Source organism: Trachypithecus francoisi, unplaced genomic scaffold, assembly GCF_009764315.1.
Source record: "Trachypithecus francoisi isolate TF-2019V2 unplaced genomic scaffold, Tfra_2.0 Lachesis_group3, whole genome shotgun sequence".
Taxonomy (NCBI): Eukaryota; Metazoa; Chordata; class Mammalia; order Primates; family Cercopithecidae; genus Trachypithecus; species Trachypithecus francoisi.
This window is the reverse complement of record NW_022681468.1, coordinates 120738416-120761755: the sequence shown is the minus strand read 5'-3', so window position 1 is coordinate 120761755 and position 23340 is coordinate 120738416. Positions and strand designations below refer to the sequence as shown.

The 23340-nt window shown below is 52.9% G+C and overlaps 1 protein-coding gene across 1 annotated transcript in view; it reads left to right on the top strand.

Moving 5' to 3' along the window:
* Positions 1 to 278: 278 nt before the first annotated feature.
* The window catches only part of CORO2B (coronin 2B), a 153355-nt gene continuing 130293 nt past the window's right edge, over positions 279 to 23340 (top strand). The window contains exon 1 of the mRNA XM_033189603.1: positions 279 to 1809. Within this exon, the coding sequence (XP_033045494.1) occupies positions 1795 to 1809 (15 nt within the window). The 5' untranslated portion in view covers positions 279 to 1794. The remainder of the gene's footprint in view (positions 1810 to 23340) is intronic.

Below are 23340 nucleotides of genomic sequence, written 5' to 3'. Positions count from 1 at the left end.
CTGTAATCCCAGCACTTTGAGAGGCCGAGGCAGGTGGATCACGAGGTCAGGAGTTCGAGACCAGCCTGGCCAATACGGTGAAACCCCATCTCTACTAAAAATAAAAAATTAGCCCGGCGTGGTAGCTGCGTGCCTGTAGTTCCAGCTATTTGAGGGGCTGAGGCAGAAGAATCACTTGAATCCTGGAGGCGGAGGTTGCAGTGAGTCCAGATTGCGCCACTGCACTCCAGCCTGGGCGACAGAGTGAGACTACTCCCGTCTCAAAAGACAAAACAAAACAAAACAAAAATTGCACGATGACCCACAAAGCACTTCCTGGAAGTTACTCTATTATTGCTCCAATCTAGACACTGGTCTCCTGGAAGGCAGGCATTCCATCTCCTCTCTGTTCCCCCAGCACTTTCCACAGAGCAGGTGCTCATATATGACGTTGCCATCGCTGTCCTGGTGAATTGCACTGGTAATTACCATGGAGCAGGAAACCAGCACTTCCGGGCTTGCCAAGCTATCCTGCCTGGAGGACCCCTCTGCTTCCATCTCTGCTAATCCCTCCCCTCCACCCTCTGCACGGTTCTGTATATGGAGAAAACGGTTCTGCCCAGGTGCTTGGGAGAGAGACTCCTTTCTCAAGACTTGCGAGGTCACCTCCAGGTGACTGTCCCTCAAATTCCCGCAGCAGCTCCAGGACACAGTGTGCCCCGAGTCAGGATTGGATCAACACACGGGACGCACCTGTATTGTCCCTCCACGAGAAGAGCGGCAATCAGGGGTAGTGTAGACAGTCCTAGGGCAAGGCAGCTTCTATAACAAGAGGTTCCTTAGGGAGCTAGCAGCGGAGTGGAAAGAGCGGGAGGAACGACTCGGGCAGGCAGGTCTTATGCTGTGGTCTAAGTCACTTCCCACGTCCGTCCCACTTTGATCGTCAGTTTCCTCCTCTGCAAAACTCACTAAGGCGGGCTTCGAGCAAGTCATCGCGGCGGGAATTAGATTCGAAAGAGTGCTTACACAAATCCGTCTAGCCACCCTGTGCCCCAGGCCAGCGTTAGGTGGGGTGCGGGCAGGGCTCCCGGGCTTGCGGCTGCCACGCCCCTCCCAGCCCGCCGCGCCACCCTCACGGCCCACGGGCCGACTTTGCGAGCCTCCAGGGGGCGAGCCCGACCGCCTTCTTTGCCCGCGCAGTGCCTCGGCCGTCCAGTCTGTGACTTCACCAGCGTCCCCGGGCCAGCGGGGCACCCGAGAGCCCAGGGCGCCGCCCGCTCCCCTAGCCGGCAGGTGCCAGGAGCCAGCCTGGCCAGCCGCGTGGCGTCCGCAGGCCCGAAGGAGTTAAGGCCGCGGACCCGGGCGCCCGTCCCGGCTCCGGGAGCGGCGGTGCCCGGCGGCCGGCGATCCAGCGGGAGGCGCGGGGCACGGCCGCAGGCTGGCTGCGCTTCTTCCTCCTCCTCCCTCCGCCTCCTCTTTTGTAGCGAGTTCCCGGCCCCTCTTCCTCCCCCCGCCCCCCAGCCCGGGCCCTCTCCCTCTCTCCCTTTCTTCCTGCCTCGCCTTCCTGCGGCGAAGGAGGCTCATCTATTATAAATGCACATTCGGGGCTGACATCAGCGACGAGCGGCGGGCGAGCGCCAACGAGCGGTCCCTGCGCGCTGCCCGCCCGGAGCGCAGCCCCCAGGCTCGGCCGAGCAGCCGGCGGGGCGCGGGGAGCGCGCCGGGAGCTGCCGGACCCCCTTCCCGCCGCCGCCCCGGGCCGCCGCCGCCCCCGCACGCCGCGCCCGCGCCCCCGCTCCGCCGCGGAGTTTCTGCATGACTGTCACAAAGGTAAGCGCCGCTCGCCCGCCGCGCTCGGGACCCGCCGGCGCCTGCAGCCCCTGGGCTGGGCAGCGGGGGGCGCGGGGTGTGGGTGTGGGGAGGGGGCGCCGGTGCCGGTGCCGGGAAGGTGCGGCGCGCGCCTCTCTTGCTGCCGGATCCACTCGAGTCACTCTGGCCCCCAAGGACTGCGGAGGCCAGAGGGAGATTGCCGCTCTGGCAGCCCCGGCGGTTTGGCCAACATCCCTCCGCGCCCGGCCCAACCCCGGGACTGCATTTTTAACCCTTGTTTGGGATGCTGCATTTTTAACCCCTAGAGAGCTGGGCTGGGCGGCTGGCGGTGTCCCTCCGGGGAGTGCGCGGCAGGGAGCGTCGCTGGCAGGGGCTGGTGCTGAGCAGTGGGTGTGGGGATGGGCCTGCCGCCCCGAGGAGGCCAGCGGAGGGGAAACCCCACCCCACCTGCCAGCCTCCGCTGCCCATGCCGGGATCGCTGGCTCCACTCCAAAGCCACTCTGTGCAGAAGGCGCTGCCCAGTCCCGGGAGCCGCTACCAGAGACAGGGCAGGTCCAGGTGGTTGACTTGAAAATGTGGGGAGGGAATGTGACAGGGGAAGCAAAGGTGGGCATCTTGGCAGCCCCCATATTGGAGGACGATTGTTGGGCCTTGTCATAGGAGCCCACGTTTATTGGACTTTAGGGGCTTCCTAGTTGTAGGGAGGAAAGAGTTAAGAGGAAAGATGATGGGGCAGTGGAAAGTGTCAGGGTCAAGGGACCAGGGAGACCTGAGTTCAATCCCCAGCTCTATCCCAAATCCCCTGGATGACCTTGGTCGGGGAGGGGTCCACTTTGGGCCTCAGTTTCTTCTTGTGTGCTGTAAGGGTGATAATATGGGTCCTGGGTGGTGACAGGCTGTTAAAGAACCAATAAAATCAAGGGTGTGAACCCACACTCTTCAGAGAGATCTGTCTGGGTACTGAGCTCACAGTCTGGCCGTGGCCTTGGGCTTGGCCGTCCATTCAAGGGCCAGACTCCACCTTTTCCAGCTGCCCAGCTGGGTCCCAGAATTGGGGAGCTGGAGGCCAAAGTGGGACTGGCGGCCCACTTGTGGTCAGAGCAGTGGGGCCAGATGGAGGGTTGGGGTGCCAGTGATGGAGGTGGGGTGGTTTTGGCCCCTTCTGGTAAGCCAGGGCCTGCCCATGCCCTCCTCAAGTGTGCCCCAAGACTGAATGTTTGTGGGGATTCTTGGGCCCAACTCCAAACTTTGCCATTGGCCCTTGTTCTGGGACTTGGGAGCACTGCGAGAAGATGAACTTGAGGGTGCAGGGCCTTCCACAGCTCTGGCTACTTCTGGCAGGGCTGTTGTGACCCACCAGGGGTAGGATGCTTTGGGTTTTGAAATGATGCACATGCTGTTCAGCTGGGAGGGATATTAAGGTTATTAATGTCAAAGATGCAAGTAGGCTGGGACAGAGGAGTAATGGATGGGCCCTGCTAGAGAGAGAAAGGATGTGAGGTTTTAATAATAGCGCTGAGGATTAACTCGGCGCCTCCCCTGTGTCTCTTTATGTGCATGAACTCATGCAGCCTTTCTTCCCCTGAGGCCTGCAAGGAAGGTGTGTTCAGTTCTCTTTAACAGTGGAAGGAGCTGAGGCTCAGAGAGGTGAAGTGACTTGCCTGAGATCACACAGCATGTATGTTGCAGAGCTGGGGTTTGTCCTCAAGTCTGTCTCAATCTATGGCCAGTGATCTTTGCACTGCTCTGCTCTGTTGGGCAACCTGGCTACTGGGGGACTTCCATGGCAGAGGAGCACTGCTTGGAGGCCTGAACCTTGAAGCAGGGATGGGACAGGGAGTCCATGAAAGTGGGTGCTTACCTGTTAAGCCCGCTGGCAGGCCTAGCTTCTTGGTATCCAGTGACTATTCAACACTCCTCCACCGTACCCAGCCCCCAACAAACCCTCCATGTCGCTCACCTCCTGCTCTAACCAATGTGGCTTTGGCTTAAGCCAGCTCAGAGGATTAAATAAAATCCCCACCTTAACCCTATCTTCTCTCCCCTTGCTGGCCCTTCACAGACCGGCGTGTTCTTGTGGGGAACAGATAGCAGGAGGGGTGCAGGAGAGGTCCTGGGGACTGTCTTGCTGTCTACAAGTCCGCTGGTAGTAGCTCCTCCAGTACCATAGGGAAAGCCACCATGTTCTGAAAGTCTGAAGGCCTGGCTCCTAGTCCTAAATCAGCCACCAACAGGCTGTGTGACCTTGTTTTTCTATCTGTTTTTCTCTGTTTTTCTATCTGGCTAATGTGAGACTTGGTTCCAGTGATCTCCAGGGCCTCTTCTGCTGAGCCTTGGTGCAGCTTCGGTTCTGGCAAGGTCACCTCTGATGGAGATTGGGAGACTCTTTGTTATCTGGGGGGTGGACCGTTTACAAGACAGATATGAAGGAGAACCCTAAAGAGAGTGTGAGAGGTAAGATCGCTGCAGACACACTGGGAGCAGTAGGTAGGGGAGGGAATGGGTTCGAGAGTGAGCGCCCAGGGCAGTGTCTAGGGCTCTAGACTTCTCTGTTGTTGCTTCTCCAGGCAGAGGGTCATGGCTGGGTCCCAACTTCCTGCCCCTTGGACGAATGCCTTAGTCCTTGTATCAGGTCCCCTGAGGGCAGAGTCCTCTGGTTCAGGGTTAGGTATGGACTGCAGGAGCTCTGAGCTCAGACAGGCCTGGCAAGTGGAGAAGAGGAAACCAGATGGCAAGTTGCTAGATCCTCAGTAGCACTTCCATAGAGGAGGTGAGCCTGTTTTCCGTTTTCTGCCTCTCTTTCATACATCCCCTTGCCCCCTTAACCATGAGGTACATACAGCTGCTGAAGCTGCAGGCAAACCCTGTGGGTTTCTGAAGGACTCCTGCCCTAACTAGCCTTAGGAACACAGAGCCCCGGAAAGCTTCTAGCCCCATGACATTTCTCCTGGTTATGTTTTAAAGTCTATTTGATTGTATGTAATTTAGTAAGTTACCTTAATTTCTTTTGGGACGAGAAAGAGAAGAAAGCCAGAAAAAGGGAAGAAAGAGCGGAGGGAAGGAAGGCTCTGCTGCAGAGCCCTGAGCATGCACTGGAGGTCAAGGTGCTTCCTAGGGCAGCTCGGGGTCAGGGAGCCAAGGCTGCTTTCCCTGAGACAAGTAGCTCCAGCTGATTTTATTCTTCATGTTCTTCTAACTGCTTTGTACAGTTTTTCTCTTTGTGTTCCATCTCAGTCATGTACCAGACTAGCAGTGCTTCTCCAGTTCTAAATATCTGTTTCTACATTGCTATCAACTGGAAAAGCAGAGGACAAAGTACATTAATAGAGTTGTGTGTAAAGTACAAGTTGATGGGCTATAAGAAAACCTGTGAGCTGAAGTGTAGGCCCTCGCAACCCGCTTTGTACTGCTCAAAGGCCCTTTGAGTGATTTCCTGGCTGCTGGCTGTGATATGACCAGAGGTAGGTCTTCCAGGTAAGGGAGGAGGTGGCTTACAGTGATCAGGCTCCCCTGTTTTCAGGTGTGCCTTGTTAAGTTAGATACTAGTGAGCTGAATGCTTTTTGCCTTCCTGAGCCTGGCTCAAGGGGTCAGCGGTCCAGGAACCAAGTGCCCTGAGCAGCAGAATTGCCTGCTGCACCTCAGAAGGCCTTAGGAGAAGGAGTGTGGGAAAAGAGAAGACTTTGGTTGCCAACATGCTCCTCCCTGCTAAGCAGATAGATTGTAGGTCTGTGAGCATCAGCGGTCCTTGGCCTCTCTTTCTGCGGGCAACCTTCTCTCTCCTGCCCCAGCTCCAGCAGGGCACAGACTGCTGATAGGAGCCAGTGGCTCCTGCTGAATGTGAAAGGACTGAGGATGATGTTATTCTGCCCAGGTAACAGCAGGTCTGCATTTGCCAAAGATCATGTGTCTCTAGGGCCCCTACAGAGTCACTCACAGGAAAATAAAATTTTGGAGCAGGCACATCCCCTAACCCTTTCCTTGAGAAATGAGGGAACTGAGACCCTGGGAGCAGAAGTTGTGACGTTGTGACTTGCCCAAAGTCATTCAACAAGTTTGAGGCTGGAGGGGCTGGCACGTCAATCCTGCTGACTGGTGGTCAGTGCTCTTTCCACCTGGCTGCCCTGGGAAGGGGTCCTGGGGCAGCCTGAGCGGGCATAGGTGTTTTGGCCCCACTCCAGTTACCCCACTGCATCGCCCCTGCCTGTCCTGCTGGTGCCTGGATTTCCCTCTGTGGGACACCCTCTGCCCTCGATGGAAAAAGCATTGCGGGGGTGGGAGGAGGAACAGGATGTGGGGCAGGGGAGCCAAGTCCATGGGGGCCTTGCTATACCTACAGTCAGATGGCGAGGGGGATTATAAGGCCCCTCTGCCTCCAGTTCCCTGTCACAGAATCTAGGTATCCGGGAGATACCTGAACCTCCTGGCATTCTACATCCCAGTACCTTGTTCCTATCTGGGTCTCCCTGGGAGAGGAAGTGAGAGAGCCAGCACCTCAGGAAGCCTTGGTGAAGAGGAAGCGGGGGTACCAGCACAGAGCCAGCTCCCGGGTGGGAGCCCACTTGCGGGTGGGCAGGAGCTCTGCCTGCTCTGCCCACACACCCTTTATGCCTCCTCTCCCTTCCCGGCCTTCTTCCAGATATCCAGCATTCTCGTGCTGGGAGGTGTGCGGCTAGGAGTCATTCGTTCCTTTAGCCAGCACCCTCTGAGCACCTACTCTGGGCCCTGTGTGAGGCATTAGGAACACAGTGGCATTATCCACAGTCCCTGGGATCCAGGACCTTAGAGGAGAAGGACATGGAAAGGCCAAAGCCCTGAGTTCAGTCTCGAGGTCCAGTGGGCACAAGCCGGGAGACCTCTTGTCTTGCCTGCATACTGTAAGTGCCTAATGAATGCAGGCTCTTTCCTTCCTTACTATCTCTTCCTCTAGGCAATGAAGCTCACTCTGCAGAAAATCACTGTCCGGTGCTTTCTTCCTGACTGTGCCCAGAGGCCCTGTGTTCCCCTCCCGCTAGGCACTGCCACCTTGACACCTATGGCAGCTCTTAGAGGAAGCTGGGCAGGGTGTGAGGCTCTCCAGGGCTCCCAGAATCACCCCACACTGGCCAGCCCTGTAAGGCTGGCACACACGAGTTTGGCTGGTTGGGAGTGTGGACGCTGGCTGGGCCAATGTCCTGGCAGCCCAGGGATGGAGTGAGTTTTTCCACTTCTCTCCCAGGCCAACTAGCTGGAGCAGACACAGCCTCCGCCAGGGCCAGTGCTGGTGGAGTCTCGGCTCCTGGCACCCGGGCAGCCCTGATTCTGATTTGGATATGCCTGGCCACAGAGCTTATCTTGTGTCCAGGAGACGAGAATGCGTGCAAATTCTCTCTGCACCCAGCCCTGTCTCCTTCCCTCTTTTCCTGATCAGGCCCATTGGGTTCCCATTCCTTCCCCTTTTGCCCCGCAGGCTCAGGCCCAGGGTCCTGAAGTACCCTGCAGCCTGGGGAGCTTGGAGCAGCTGGCATGGGGCAGGCCCTGCCAGGGAAGGACAGATGCAAATCCAGTGGCTTCCACATGAAAAGAAGCTGTTTAGAATGAGCCTCTCCTTTGTGGGCCTGGAGTGCGGGACCAGCTGTAAGGAGGCACAAGTGGGGTGGGGGTGGGGAATGGGGAGAAGCCACCACCGCTCTTCCTCACCCCTCCTTTTTGCCCCCACAGAGGCCCCTGGAGGGATTTTGTAATTGGTTTCTGGCTGGCACCCTCCTTCCAATTAATTAATGTAGCGATGGGAGGCTCCCAGGTTTGCTCAGGCTGTCTTTCGTACAGAATACATCCATGCGTTACTGCCCTGAATCCCATCAGCTTTCTCATGGTGGGGAGGGTCCCCTCTATTTAGGGATGGATAAACAGTGTCTGAGTGGAGAGATGACCACACCCCGGTCCCAGAGCTAATGTGGGTCAGAGGCGGGATGCACGCCCAGATCTTCTGGCTTTGAGCCAGAACCTTTTCAATCCGATCACATAATGGCCCACAACCCGTGAAGATTAATCACCATCATCACGATAATGACAGTTATCAAGCAGGCGTTGGGCAGGCATGATCGCATTTACTCTGTACAACCATGGGGTAGTTTCTTATTATCCATCCCATTTTCCAGAGGAGGAGAGTGAGGCTTAGTGAGAGTAGGTGAACTGCTCAAGGTCACAGGTTGAATGAATGAGGGGGGAGCAGGGATTTGTACCTGGGCTGTCTGACTCCAGAGAACACTTTCATCTCACTTCTAGGCCTTTGGTCCTGGGGCATGATCCTACTCTGCTTCGCCTCCCCACCAGCCCCCCACCTACAACACAGTGGGCTATTGTCTGTTGTGTCTGTGGTCCAGCCACTGAGGATGTGCAGGACAAATGCTGGTTGCCTTGAGGGTGATGCCCATGGTTGTGTCCTGCTTAGATTTGCCTGTGGTCTTTACTGGAGCTGGGAGTCATGTAAATAATTCGGGGAAGGGTGCTGGGGGAGGAGGGTGTCCTGTGCATGGTGTTTGACATCAGATCGGGCTGCTTGGGCAGGGCATTCAGCCCAGGGCAGAACAAAGTATGACAGAGGCAGAGCCGCCTTCTCCGTTTCCATGAGGCTAGCTTGGTTCAGAGAACGCAGGTCCCTGGTCCAGGCCTGCAGCCCTTACCAGAATCAGCCTTTTCTCGAGATAGCCCCTGATGATTTGGGGTGCCACTGGCTAGGAATGCTGGCTTTGAAGTCAAACACATGGCAGTCTGTCATTTACTTTCTGTGTATTCTTGGGCAAGTTGCCTCACCTCTCTGAACATCTGTTTCCTCATCCATTCATTGGGATTGATAATAGTAGCACTTAAAAGGATTGTTATTAAGATAAAGTGAGCTGGTCCATGTGAGGCACTTACCATATGCCTGACATGTAGTGTTAGCTGTTATTCTCAGGAAGACAGAAAATTAATGAGTGTCCTGGGGCTTATGAAATGAGCAATACAGGGAACTCTGGGAATGGCAGGGGGCCTGACCTAGTCAGAGGGGTCAGGAAGTGACTTTAAGTTGAGTCATGAAAGATGAGTGGGAGGTAGCAGGTGAAAGGAGGGGAGCTGAGGAGGGAGCAACAGGCCAGGGATGAATGGGCAAACGTCAGGAGTCAAAAGCCATGGACCTTGATTGCTTCCTGCATGCCGGGCATTGATGAGAGCATGGTATAAGTATCCACTCATTTAATCCTCAGAGCAACATCATGGTATGGGTTACTGTTATCATCCCTGCTTTACAGATAAGGACGCAGGCACAGAGAGGCTAGGTCACCTGTAAAAGGTGGCCCAGTGAGGCAGGATGGAACTGGTCCACACCTGGACCTCTGGATTCTGGCCTCTTTCCTTCCCTTTGCCTGCTGCTTGGTGATAGGGAGGGTGACCTGACCCTGGATGCTTCTAAAACTAACCCAGGCAGGGGGATGTGGAAGTTCCAAGTTCAGTTGCCCACCCCGATGCCTCACAGAGCCTCCTTGGGCTGTATAAGGAGGCCAGAGGCCCTCCTGGCTCTCAGGCAGGAGGGAGAAGTCATTTATTTTTCCAAAAGGAAACTTTGTTCTGGCAGGAAATTTTCCACCTTATATTTGTAGTGGGCTCAATTATGACCATTTTTGTTCTTTAGATCTTTCTTATTATCTATATTGGGCCTTGGTCTTTAAAGTCAAACTACAGGGAGATATGTGTGTGCACACACACACTCACACATTTTTTTCTAAAGTGTTAAAAGTCCACACCAATAGTCCCAGCTACTCAGGAGGCTGAGGCAGCAGGATCAGTCTGGGCAACATAGTGAGACCCCATCTCTAAAACAAACAAACAAACAAAAACTCCTAAGTGTCTGCAGTTTGATGTCTGCTTTGCCTGAGTTCAGAGAACGTGGCTGTTTTACATGGTGTTCATGCCACAGGCTTAAACTTACTGGCCCCTGTATGAGACAAATGCTAACACCCCTGGAGGCTCTGGCTGCCCAGAGTGGTGGTGTGTGGAGGCTCACCCCAGGTAGGTGCTTATGCTAATTCCTGGGAAGCCTCCATGATCAGTATTTAACCCCGGAGATGTCTGAGGTCATCTGGGCCAGCCCTCTGCCTGTACGGCAATTTACACTTTTTAGGACTATGAGAATGATTCCTAATTTTAATTTAGATTAGTTTAAAAAATACTAATTTACTAGTAGGCAGTTCCCAGCCTTTTACCAGGTGCTAGGTCCCTGCTTTCAAGGGACCAACAGGCAATAACAATAACGATGATAACAGAAGCGGCTAACCCTTTCAGAGCACTTAGTTTATGCCAAGCATATATAATCTGTTTTATATGTATTAATTCATTTAAGCTTCATGACAGTCTATGAAGTCTGTGCTATTATTATCCCCCTTCCTGTGGTTGCAAAAATGGAGGTCCAGGGAAGGAAGGGAGGTAACTTTTACAATGTTCCCACGGTCAGTCAGGGACTCAGCCTGCCTCGCAGGCCTTCTGTCTTGCCACTTCGTCAGGCTGGTGGGAATGACCCGGAAACATGTAGTCCAGAGCATGGGACCTGGAGGCAAAAGACCCAGGCCTTGCTCTTGCCTCTGCTCCTTACTGTGTGACCTTGGGCTAGTCCCTGGATGTCTCTGAGCCTCTGTGAAAATGGAGTTAGTAGTCTATCTCTGTAGGGTGCTCTAATATTCAAGTAACATGGGAAAGATGTAAATAAGGCGCTTTGTAGATGTCATGGAAGGAAATGGTTTATTGTGATGTCTAATCTGTGCCCCCTCCTTTCTTCTTCCTCACCAGTATTTCAAGGCCCTGAGATTTAAGCAGTTCCTTCCAATAGCTAGCCCACTTCTCCCCTGCTATAGTCCTCATTTCAGAATTGATTCATACTCTGTGGGTGGAAAAGAAAAGTTCATCTCTTCCAAACAGCCTCTATCTGTTTTTACTCTGTCAGGCTAGTTTGGTGTGGATAAAAACTTGCTTTTCTCTCTTCCTGTTCTGTCTATTTTGGCTGTTTTAATATGCTTGGGACAAATAATCTGGCTATAAAAATGTGGTGTCCTGCTTTCATTTGAAAAGTGAGCCAAATAAAGCATCCAAACCTTGATCTGTATCATCCTGGCTCTCTGTAGATCAGAGCTCCCTGTGGAAGGCGAGGAAAGGTGGGTCCCAGAGCACAGTCCTACCTGGGTCCCTGGGCAGAGAGACCAGGTTCCCACTGTCAAATGACCTTGATCTTTGCTCCAGATACATCCCGATGCCCCTGGGACTCAGACCTGCTTTTCCTTTAGGTTTATGGAGAGGAATACCTCTACTAGCTTGAGGCATTGCAGCAAATCATTTAAACACCTTGAGTTTGATTTCAGAACTAACAGTTTTATAATCTGGAATCTGGTAGAATTTCCAGGATGTGGAATGGCTGATGGAAAGAAAGGTTTTGGTGGAAGGTGACAAAGGGATTTAATTCCTGAGGATTTTTATTTAACTCCTGAAGAAATTGCTGGTTATGCCTGCCTTGCTGACCTCCAGGTGAAAGACCAGCTTGCAGAAATGCATGGGGAAATTTGGGATTCCGAGAAATTTGGAATTCTGGGAAAGGGGATTTCTGCATACCTGAGTGGCCAGCGGATGACTTTATCTTCACAAATCTGTCTTCTAGAGACCCTGAGTCTGCCTTCCTGCCTTACTCATTAAAAGATCTGGGAACAAACTCAAGTTCTTATGGATTGAGGCTGTTTCAGGGCCTGAGCTGTCCTGTTAAACTGACCTTTTCAGGGTCCGGATCCACATTGATTTCTCAATCCTTGGAGCTCCTGTAGCATGTGATCCCTGGTATACCAGCCAGCAGGGAAAGGCCTTATGTGCCATGTTGTTTGCTGATTATCTTATGAGCATGATCTTTGGCTCCCTAACTTGTGAGCTTGCTGAAGCTAGAGATTAGGTCTGATTCTTTTTAGTAGCTTTCACAGCACTCATCAAAGGGCTATGCATGCCAGTAAGAGCGTGCTGTGGATTTTTGGAATACCAGGTATAGACATACAAGATTTGGCAGGATTTGGAGCAAGACTAAAACATTCCCTGTTGCTGCTTGGGCAAAATCTCTACTATTAGAGATCTGTGGACTGCTAGAGCTGGAAGGGACTTTAAAGATGTAAGTAGACACCCCCATTTTACTGAAGCCCCAGAAAGTTTTCCCAAGGGGGTATAGGGAAGATGTGACTGAGTGGGGACTGGGGCTCCCCCAAGTTACTGGCAGGCTCAGGTTGGGTTTTCCAATTCTCTGTTTTTTTTGTTTTGTTTTGTTTTGTTTTTCCTAGGCTTCTAGTAGTTGCCCAATGTTGGCAGGCCAAGGAATGATTCAAAAGTGGGGAATGGGAGAAAGTTCCAGAAAGGAGACTTTGAGAACTTAACCTAGATGGGAGGAGGCACCTGGTTGGAGAGACTTGGCTCCCCAAGTGACCAGCTAGGAGGACCCTGACCAGAGGCCTGGTTTGGTGGTGGCAGAGGCAGAGGGAGCGACTTCGGAGGCCTTTCTGCTCAACCATCAGGCTGCGGCTGCCCAGGCCTGGCAGTGCATGCCCTACGTTCCTGGCTGCCCCCCTGCCCTCCACAGTGGCCCATGACCCCCGGCTCTCCCTCCTGGAAGCTGGCCGTCCTGGCACACTGGGCTGCCAGCAATATCTTTCCCTCCTTTGTTTCTCTGAAACCATGAGAAGGGCCGCTGGGTTGGGAGCCTGGGTTGCTAAGAGCTTTCCTCGGGCCAGACCTTATCACCAGCTTGAGAAGTCTCCTGGCCAAGATTTCCCTGGAACTCTGGCTCTGAGGGAGGGAAAGTGGGTGGAGGGAAGGGGAGGTGGTACTCAGGAGCCACAAACAAAGCTGCCCCTCTGTGCCACCGCCCCCCCTCCCAGGACCAGCATGTAGGAGCAGCCTGGGAGCCACAAGCTCAGTGGGCCTTTGCTTTTTGAAGAGCAGCGGGAACAATGGAACCAGAAAGCTCTTTGGAGGCTGCCCCCCCATGCCCAGCCTGGCACTTCTGTTCTCTCAGGTACCCCCGTAACTCTGCTGTTACCCCCACTTTTCAGAGGGGGAGACAGCCTCCGAGAGGATGGCCTGCCCTGCTTCACACAGCAGGAAGGAGCAAACTGGACGGTAACCCCCTGACTGCACCGCCCCATGCACAAGCAGGAGATGCGGGGGAGCTGGCTTGGCAGTGGATGGCCGAGGGTGCTGCGGGGCCGTTGGTTTAGAATGTCCTCCCCCCTACCTCGCTTAGAACCCACCATAGAATTCCCTTCCTTTGGGTCTTTTAGGTGTTCTTAAAAATACAAATCCCCTTGAGGGGGTAATAATGCCCTAAGTGGTTGTCATTGACTAGACCCAGCCTCCTGGGAGGAAAACACTAGAGTAGGTGCAGGAGAGAGGTTGCTTAGAGGCAAATGAGGCAGGAGGGAGACCTGGTTACTGTGAGGGAGCCAATTTTGCCAGGGAAGTGAGTGTGGAGTGGAGAGGACAGCCAAGCTTATTCTGTGTTCCTCTCCACTCTGGCTACCCTGTTCTCCTGTGCAGGGCCGCCTTCCCCATCCCTACCTTTGTGCAAATAAAATGAGGACTGAGATTTATTCAAAAACCATTTGCTGAGCCCTGTGTGCCAGGCCCTAAGTGGCACTGAGGGTGCAGGGATGAACCAAAGCAGTGTCTCTCCCCAGGGGGATCCTGGTCTAGGTGGGGACACAGGCCACTCAGAAGGACACATGGCTGCAGGGATGTTGGGGAAGGGAGGCTGATGGGTGGAGGCATGGAATGGCAGTGACAGGGACATGTGCATAGAATTGTGAAACTATGAGAGATGTGTCTGGGGAGGCCAAGAGAGCTCTCTGGAAGGAGAGATCTTCCCTCAGTCTTCCAGGATGAGTAGGCAGAGGCAGATGAAGAGGCAGGAAAGGCATTCCAGGTTGAGCGGGCAGCGTGAACAAAGGCATGGAAGGGGAAACATGTTTGGCTTATTCTAGGAGAGACCAGTTGGTGCTGGGTGCTGCTGGGCTGGAAAGGGAGGGGCTGTGTGTGGTTGAAACAAGGCTGGACAGGCAGGCAGGGGCCGTGGGGAGCTTTGGATGCCAAGATAAGAAGTTTGAGCTTAATTGTGTGGTGATGCTGGGAGCCCTAGAGGGGCTTTAAGCAAAAGGGTGATGTGATCCCCTTCACACTTTAGGTGGTCTGCTCCTACCAGCGTTGCCCTAGAGGCAGAGAGGTGAGTGGACATTCTCAAAGCCTATGTACAATGAGACAGGGAAGGGGTTTCTGAGCCCCCGGCCCAGACTTCCTGAAGGTCTCTCCCTGTGCCTGGGAGCTGAGTGTCACATGTGCCCCACCCCCTACCCTAAGAAGGGAGTCCTGGCCTGGACCACTCCATGGTATGGGCCTTTCCCATCTGCCTGGGCTGCCAGATGGTTTGATCTAAGGGTTGAGAACATGGGGCGGGGGCGCAGAAGGCCAAAAGTTTCCTTCTAGGAAAATGTGGTTATAGCATGGCGAGAAGAGCACTGGAGTGGGATTTCAGGAGCTCCTGCCTCAACCCCAGCCCTGACCCTCCCTGGCTGTGTGATCTTGGGTTGGTCACTTCCTCCTCTGGTTGGAGACTACTTCACCTGGTTTGAGGCTGGGTGCAGAAGTGAGCTTCTGGATGTGAGTTTATGCCCTGATGCTGCCCAGCCTTGGGCCCTGTTTCACCCTCCTCCCTTCCTCAGTGTCCCCAGACCTTGCAGCCAGTGTGTCTTCTTCTGCGCCGTGTCTTCCAACCACACATCCACTCCAGACTGCCAAGAGTTGTGACGAGTTCATGAGACATGGAGGTTGAGGACCAGAGTTTGAGTCCCGCCAGCTTGCTTGCTTGCTTCCACTTGGAGGAAGTCTCAACCTTTGTGTTCATTGTCATACATTTGGTGTAAATTCCAGCCCTTGGCACACACAAGGGAATTTTCTGAGTCAGCGTCTTTCATGTCTCTTGGATATACCCCACTTGTGCTTATTCTGCCTATTTCATTGGAAGAGCCCTCATCTGATGGAATTCTGTCCAGTTTTTACTGGTTACCTGGGGTGGGGATGGGGTAAAGTATTAACTGAGGGAGGTTATGAGAGAAACTTCTGGAGTGATGGTGGTTACATGAATGCATACATGTATGAAAATCTATCAAGGCAAACACTTCAGATTTGTGCACTGTAGGCATGTTACATATATATTTTACATCTCAATTAAAAATAAATAAATGAAAAAAAGATTCTTCCCAGCTTTCTGGTTCAAGTTCCACCTCTCTGCATCTATTCATATGTTCATTCACTCTATAAATATTTGTTTGTGCTCCAGCCAACCCAGGCATACAGAGATGGAGAGGCTGGTCTGTGTACTGTACAGTATGTACAGAATATACAGTATTCTGGTCTGTGTACTGTCATGGGAGCTCAGAAGCACAGAACCATCAGGGCTCATGGGGACATTGACTGTGGTGGTGGTTCTCAACCCTGGCTGCAAATCACCTGGTGAGGTTTAAATGCCTGTCTCCAGGGCCAGCTTCACGTATGTTTTAGTCCATTTTCTGCTGCTGTAACAGAATACCGCAGACTAGGTAGTCTATAAAGAACAGAAGTTTATTTGGCTTATGGTTCTAGAGCTGAGAAGTCCAAGAGCGTGGCACCAGCATCTGGTTAGGGTCATCTCATGGCAGAGGCATCACATCGTAGTGAGTGTGTGAGACAGAGAGAGGAAATTGGGCCAAACTCATTCTTTCATCAGGAGCCCACTCCCAGGATAATCACATTAATTAATTTGTGAGGGCAGAGCTCTCATGACTTAATCCCCTCTTAAAGGCCCCATCTCTTAATACTGTTACATTGGCAATTAAATTTCAACATGAGTTTTGGCAGAGACATTCAAACCATAGCCATGGGCATGTGACCTGTGCAACATTTGGTTTAATGTTCTGTTGTCACTGTCTTGAAATTCTTCAAAATTTTTGGAAAAGGGGATCTGCAAATGAAATAGTTGGTCCTCCCTGTCCTCCTTCCCCCAGAACAATGGAATCAGAATCTCTGAGAGGTGGGGTCCAGGCATTCACATTTCTTAAAACCTGAGCTTCCATTCTCTAGCAGCCAGGTCTGGATGTAGCCCTACTCCTAGACACTTGCTGAAACACAATCTGGAGCCTCGTTCTCTGAACACTTGTGACTGAGCTGGAACAATAAGACTGCACACATGAGAGTGTTAGAAGAGCAATTCCTGGGCAACCGTGGCAGAAAGCTACAAGGAGCTCAGGGAGGAGGGAAAAAAGACCCTCTTTGGTTTTTTAGTTTTTTTTTTTTTTTTTTTTGCAACTCTGAAAAGAGCTATCAGTCCAGTTTGTCTGCCCCTTGATAGTATTTCCAAAAGTGGATGAGCTGTGAAGTGAGTTTGCTCTGAGGCAGCGAAGCGGGTGTAGGATGCATTGCACCATGCAAAGGTCCCATTGTGGGGTGGGAAGGTCAAGGAAGGCTTCATGGAGGAGGTGGCACATGAGCCATCCTGACCTGAGAAAGGTGAGAGAAGAGAAGAGGAGACAAGGCAAAAGGACAAATACATTTAAGAAGGGGAAGGGCTCATTTGGGGGAAAGGGAGGAACTAGGCTAACTGGAGTATGACTTGAACAGAGAGAGATGTGGTTGGGTGGCACAGGAAATGACAGTCTGAAGTCAGAATCCTGTCGGCAATGGGGAGCTGTTGAATGTTCTGGATCCAAGAATAACGTGCTCCATAAATGTCTGAATGAATAAACAAAAGGGGTGTTTGGGGGAGACATAAAGGGGATTGGCCCTCTAAATCACTGACGTTTGCTGCCAGAACTCTGGTCCACCTGGCATGGAAGGCTCTGCACCCTCTTCCCCATAGGTGGTGCCTGTCTGTGCAGGAACCTGGTGTCCCCTGAAATATAGTCCAGGGGCAGCAGTGACTGAAGCATCCCCAAGAATAGCAGACGTGGAGCAGACCATTTCCTCCCATTTCTAGGAACAGCAAGCAGTGGGTGGATGGGTAGGTGGAGGCACTTTTGGTACAAGCTGAGCTTGCTCTCCAGCTCTCACCAGGTTCCCCAGCCCAGGTGAGCAGCCCTGACAGGAAGGTGCTATCTTGTATCTCCCATGGCCTGGTGGACACTAATTCCTTGGGCGGGGTGGTCCCTGCTTGGCATAGAGGAGCCCCAATTTCTAAATAACCAGCAGCAGATCAAAAGCAGATCTGTTTGTTTCTGTCTCCTGAAATATTTATGCAGGAAGATGAGAAAGGGGCTCTGTTTATTGAACTCATCCTCCAGGGAAGAAGCCGTGGGGAACGAACCACTTCCCGTGTCTGCGAGCCAATGAGCAGAGATGGAATTTCTTTGGGTTTGAAGCCAGACAGAGCCTGTGTGCTTGCAGAAAGAAGGGGGATGGGATTCCTGGAGAGGACAGAAAGCCCTCTCAACCTCTTGCCTCCAGTCCCAGGAAGGCTTTTCAGCACATACTTTCCTGGCGACTCCAAATAATAACAACTGAAATCTCAGCCTTGTTTCTATTCTGGAATTTGCCTCTATCACGCTGTGTGACCTTAGGCAAGTTATTAACCTCTCTGGATCGTTTTTTCCAATTCTGAAAAGAGCAAACTATCAGTCCAGTTCCAGCTGTCTGTGCAGTTCTAACTATCAGTCCAGTTCTGTCTGCCCCTTGATAGTATTTTCAGAGTCAGTTGAGTTGTGCAGTGAAGTGGGTTTAGGAAGCATTGCACCATGCAGAGTTCCAATTCTGCAGCATTCAAGGCCAGAGAACTGGCTGACTGGCCAGCTAAGTGGCAGCCTCAGCTGTGACTTGTGGGGTCAGGCCAGAGGGAGTGCTCTCTTGAACTGGGCCCTATGCTGCCTCAGGTTGGGACAAAGATGCCCCCTCCCTCTTTCCTCCTCCAGCTAAGCCCTGCTGTCCTGTGTCCCTGAGAACACTGGCAGGATTTCCTCCCAGGAAGGGGGACGTGGATGTCCAGTTTACATCCCTGGGAGTTGCAGACACCAGAGAAGCAAGGCAGTACTTCCCCATGACAGTGGGATATGCCTTGTCATCAGATGTAGAAGCCCGTGGCTCCAGGCCCTGAGCCATGCAGCAGGCCTCAGATCATCTGCTGTCCTCCCTTAGGGGACTGGGACCCCCTGCCTTCAGTTCAGCTCCTTGGGCAGGACTTCAGGGACTTCTCCCAGGGGTGAGTTCTGTTCTCAGCTCTGTGACTGGCTTGCTCTTCCTGTTTCCCATGGTGGACCACATGAGTGGTAAAGTTAATAACAGTTATTATCACTAGACCAATTCAAATCTTAATACAAAATACCATCAATTAAGCACCTGCTCCATGCCAGGCTCTGTACTGGCTCAGGGAACACACAGAGGGGACCAATTTCCCCAGCCTTTAAAGAAGTTGAATTCTGCTTGGGAGACAGACGGGCAAACAAATATGGATGAAGCGATTGGCCCAGCATTGAATGCAAGTCCTAAAGGCCAAGGGACCCTGGTGAGACTGAGTCGGCGTCTGAGAGGAGGCAATGTTGGAGTGTGGCTCTGAAGCTAGGTGAGGGGAGGAGCAGTGTGAGCAGGGGCGAGGGCAGCGACGCCCTGGGGTGCTCCTGAGCCACGAGGGTGCCCAGTGAGGTTTGAGTGTGGAGGGTCAGGGGCTGGGAAGGTGATGAGCGCTTGGGGGTGGCTGGGGGGGAGGTGGGAGTTGTGCAGGAGTGCCGTTCCTGTGCCTATGTGTATCAGTCCCTCCATGAAGAGCCTTTGAGTAGTAAAGAGATGTGACGATGTCATTAGATTCCACAATAATAAATCTTCATTAAGCATGCACTGTGCCCATGACCCTAGGTGATGGGACAGTCCACATGGGTGAATAAAAGAGGAGCAGTCCCTACCCTTGGGGACAGGCCCGGGAGGGTGGGGAGACAGGACAGAACACAATCCTGACATCAGTGGTAGAAATGCTGTTAAAGAAAATACAGGGGCATGGAGGTTGTGGGGTGGGGGGTTGTGAGAAGGGGCTCCCCTGTGGAATGAAGGGGGGATGGAGCCCCATGGGATCTAGGGGGATCTTTCTGGCTGAGAGAGAAGCAAGTTTGAGGCTCCAGCAGGAGCCTGCCCACCATAGAAAGCACAGTGAGCAGGCCTGGTCTCGTGGGAAAGGAGATTGAAGAGGAAGCTGGGTTCTGGCTCCCATAGGGCTGGCCTGTGCTAACTGCTCACTAATGTTTCTTCACTGACTGGAAGGACAGATAGGTGAAGGATAAGACTGGAGGCCTGGAGCCAGCAGCCATGTTGAGGTGATGAGGACGGAGCCAGGGCAGAGGCAGCAGGCACAGGGAAGATGTATCTTCAGGCCTTGGGGATGGTGTGGGAGGAGAGGGTACAAAACAGCAGCCAGGGTCTTCCCGGAGTTCCTGGGAGAAGATCCAGATCCACAAACCCATGGGGAGAAATGGCCACACATCACCGCAGAGCGCTCCCCACGCCCCCTCCCACAGGCCACCCCAGCTACTCTGGCCTCCTGACCTGGGGCCCATGGAGCCCGTACAGTGGCTGTCCTCCTGCCTGCCTTCTGGAGGGTGCTTCAAACTGGGTCGTCTCCTCCTGCAGGGCCAGCAGGGCTCCACAGAAGGCCTCAGGGACCGCCCTCCCCTGCCATCCTCACCTCGAGTCCAACCTCATTAGTATTTTGAGCAGAAGCATATATATCTTTTTTTTTCCTGCAGGGAATTGGTGGCCTGCTCATTTCAAATTGCGTAAAACCAAAGAGCAATTAAGAGGCACAGCCTCCTCGGGTCAAGGAGAAATGACAGAGAAAGGTGGCTTTGCTCGCCTGGCTGCTGGCACATCTTTTCCAGGCTGGCCTGGTTTTGGGGTAACAGGGAGGGGAGATGCTGTGGGATTTTAATTCACCAGCAACAAAATATACTAACGAGTAGGACAGAATCACTAATGCTTATTCAGCTCTTACCACGTTCCAGGGGCAGTCCTAATTGTTTTACACGCATTTCATATCACCCTTTCAATACCTAAGAAGCACAGGGAGATGGCTTCTGCTATTATGCCCATTCTGTGAAACTGAGGCTCCAAGGGGTTAAGCAGCACGCCCAAGGTCACACAACTAGTAAACGGAAGTGGAACCAGGGTTCTATTGCATCCACAATACGCTCCAGAGCCCATGCTGTTAACCGCCTGGCTGTTAACAGCATTGCTTTTAGCCAATCACTTCTCCCTAATTTCTGTTTCGCTCTCATAAAGAAAAAAAGGACAAACAAAATCCTCCATTGCTGTGGAGCTCAGAGACATCACAAGGGTTACTATGGTGAACAAGGGCAGAGAAGAACCTCAGGCAAAAGTCCAGCCTGCGGCTCCCATCCCTGTTCCTTTCCCAGGGGCCTGCACAGTTAGACCCATTGCTCTTGACGGGTGTGGAAGCATCTGACCCATTAGGGGGCCACTGTGGTGGTCCAGGCGAGAGGCCTGAGCTGGCCAGGGGGAACCAGTGAGGGATGAGAGGAGGGCAGGATGCAGGGTGATGTTGTGGAAGTCGATGAGTCTGCGGGGGTGGGTATGAGTTAGAAGTCAGTGGAGGGGCAGTGACTGAGAACCCAGGAGAAAGAGGTGGTGCTGATTTCTCCACTTTTGTTTCAGATGCAGACCCCCTCCACCACCTGGATCATCCACCTTGTTCCATAGACTGGGCTTGGAGAGCATTTTCACTGTTTCAGAGATCAGATCCCAGAGGCTGAAGCTCAGTGCCCTGGGCTCTGTAGGCAGCCCCTGGAGAAGAGGGCGGGCAGTCTGGCTGGAATTGGAGTGACCCGGCTCTCAGGGAACTGAGCTGGTTCCTGGCCCAGGCCATGTGGGTTTCAGGATTTTAGCATTGCTAAACCCTTCTAGAACTGCTGTGTGTGTGCACGTGAGTGTGGGTATTGGTAGGGGGTGGAGACAAGCTGGAAGTTTTGCTGTCTCTGCTTCTCTATTATGCGTGGTCAGTGATTTTTACTAATAGTAACCTTCTGGGGGAAAAATGATCCAAGGGCAGCAGTCCAATTTTCTCTAGAGAGTAGGCCTGCTTTCTAAAAAAAGGCCTCAACCTGAGAGAAGCCAGAAGGAGTTCACACCCTAGACTAGAGAGGCTAGTCCCTGGTGAGCACCGGCATGCTTGTCTCCAAACTCCATTCCTGCCCTGGAGCCCACTTGGCCTTGAACGCCCCTCTGCAGCAGCCTAATGCCCCCAGCTCCTTACTTTGGACTTCTAATTCCACCACAAACCTAGCTCTCCTCTGTGCCTTCCCATCTCTTTGCTGGGCACCAAGGAGCTAATCTGCTAACTGGACTTTGTTTAGAAATCTGGGGGTTTGTACAGAAACGCCACCAAAAGAAAGTGTCTGTTCTGTCCAGACCCTCCTGAGGCCTGGAAGAGTGACTCTGCTTGCAGGAAGCTGGTGGGGATGGGAGCTGGGGCAGCCATCCTGTGAGTCTGTCCTGGGAACAGGCCCAAGCTGGGTCTGGAGCTGGTCTGGACTAGGCGAGTGGGACTAGGGGTTAGGGGATCCACCAGCCTGTACTCCTGGAGCCCATTGCCCCATCTTTTGGCTCATCCCAGCCCAAGCCACTTGGCTGGGCATTCGAAGTCTTCACTCTCTGGCCACTGTTTACCTCCTTGGCTCCTGCCCAAACCAGACACTGGTCGGCTTGGTGCCCCCAAACTCAACGTCTGCTTTTCTGCTCCCTCTCTACTTGAAAAATCTGATTCCTTCTTTCAAAGCCCAGTCAAAGTGACACCTCCTCCACAGAGCCTTCTCTGATCTCTCCTTGCTCCAAACTCCATCCTTCTCATGCCACTGCCCTGATGAGATAGTTATATCTGAACATGTCCTGTCTCTCCTGCCAGAGGGCAAGCCCCATGCCCTGAGTGGGAGGAAGCGTGTTGTACCACAGATCCCATTGGGTGCTCGTGCCATGCATGGCCCTATTACAGATTTTTGAATGATGTATTTATATATTTTTGCACGGATGTAAGAATCTATTCCGTACATGCATCATAGCTTCAGCCATATAAGATGCATTTGTTGGCAAATTCATCAGAGGGTACAGAATAAAGCCACCCAACTCTGTCCCCACAAGGACCTGGGACAGATACAGGGAGCTTATTCTTCCTTTCTTCAATTGCCCCCACCCCCATGCTGCCCAGACAGATCTGGGTTGCCCTTGAGGAATTCTAAAGGAGGGAACGCACTCTCCACTGCCTCTCAGACCTCCCACTCAAGAGAGGCAGTGCCCTGGTGACCTCGTGACAGTAGTGTGCCCTCCCCTGGCTCTGCCCTCCCCTGGGAGGCTGCCATATGCTTTCCGGACATCCGGGTCTCATTATGCTCTGACTCAAAAATTAATCTTGTCTAATTGTGCTGGAGGCCTGAGTGAATCCAGGGACTATTAGCCAGGCTCTGTGGGCCTGGGGTCTCCATGGCAACAAAGGATGCATCCTAATGAACTGCATCCTTGGAGACTGGCTAGGAGGCATGCCCCTCCCACCCCTTGATGTGGACTGCTGCTGCTGTCCCTGCTGCTTGGGGTTGGCTCCCTCCAGAGGGGACCTGGAGCTGGCAGAGGGAGTAGAGACAGTTTGCGCGTGTAGCCTACAGTCTGTCTCAGTACTTCAGGGATAAAAGATACTTGCAGATGAATGATCCCACAGCCTTATTGTTGGCCGAAGATTTCTTCAACAAACAAACAAGCCCCCATCTAAAAACCACACACATAGCACATCAAATTTCAATAGCCTAAGTGCTGCTTGTTTTGCAAATCTTTCTAAAATGTGAAAATTGCACTCCTCCATGGAGAGCTGGCTCCAGTGTCACCTCCTACAGGAAGCTTTCCTGAATGTTTGTATCTTTCCCAGCCCCATTCTGCCACCTTGCTTGATTTGTGACCCAGGGACATTTTTCAGCACAATCTGCCCAGGAGTGGACTTCCCTGAGTATGCACTATACTCCCTTCCCACCAGCAGACAAGCTTCTCCAGCATGGATAACAGCCACTGCCCTCCTCTCTGGGGCCCTAGACCTGGGTCCCAGTAAGACTTAGTCAGAAAGACAAAGGGGTCTTTGTTAACAGCCTCTGTCTGAACTCCATCCCACCCCTGGACCTAGGCTGGGGGGCTTTTCTGTGGATGTGGCTTCTGGGGCCTTCAGAGGCTCTCCTGCCCACTATGACCATAGGTGCTGACCAGTGGGCAGACACTTTGCCTTCCCTCTCTAAGGAAGAGGGGATGCCCTAAAACCAGGCCTTTGGGGAAGATGTGGAGAAGAAGAGGACATTTGAGGAAATGGAAACAGTAAATGGGACACCCCTGGCCCAGCCTCCAGCTTCCTGGCCCTTGAGCCCCTCAGCCTGGTCCCCCACAGGGAGACATGAAGCATGGGAGGAAGGTGAGGAGGGAGAGATGCAAACCTGGCAATTTCCCCACAACCA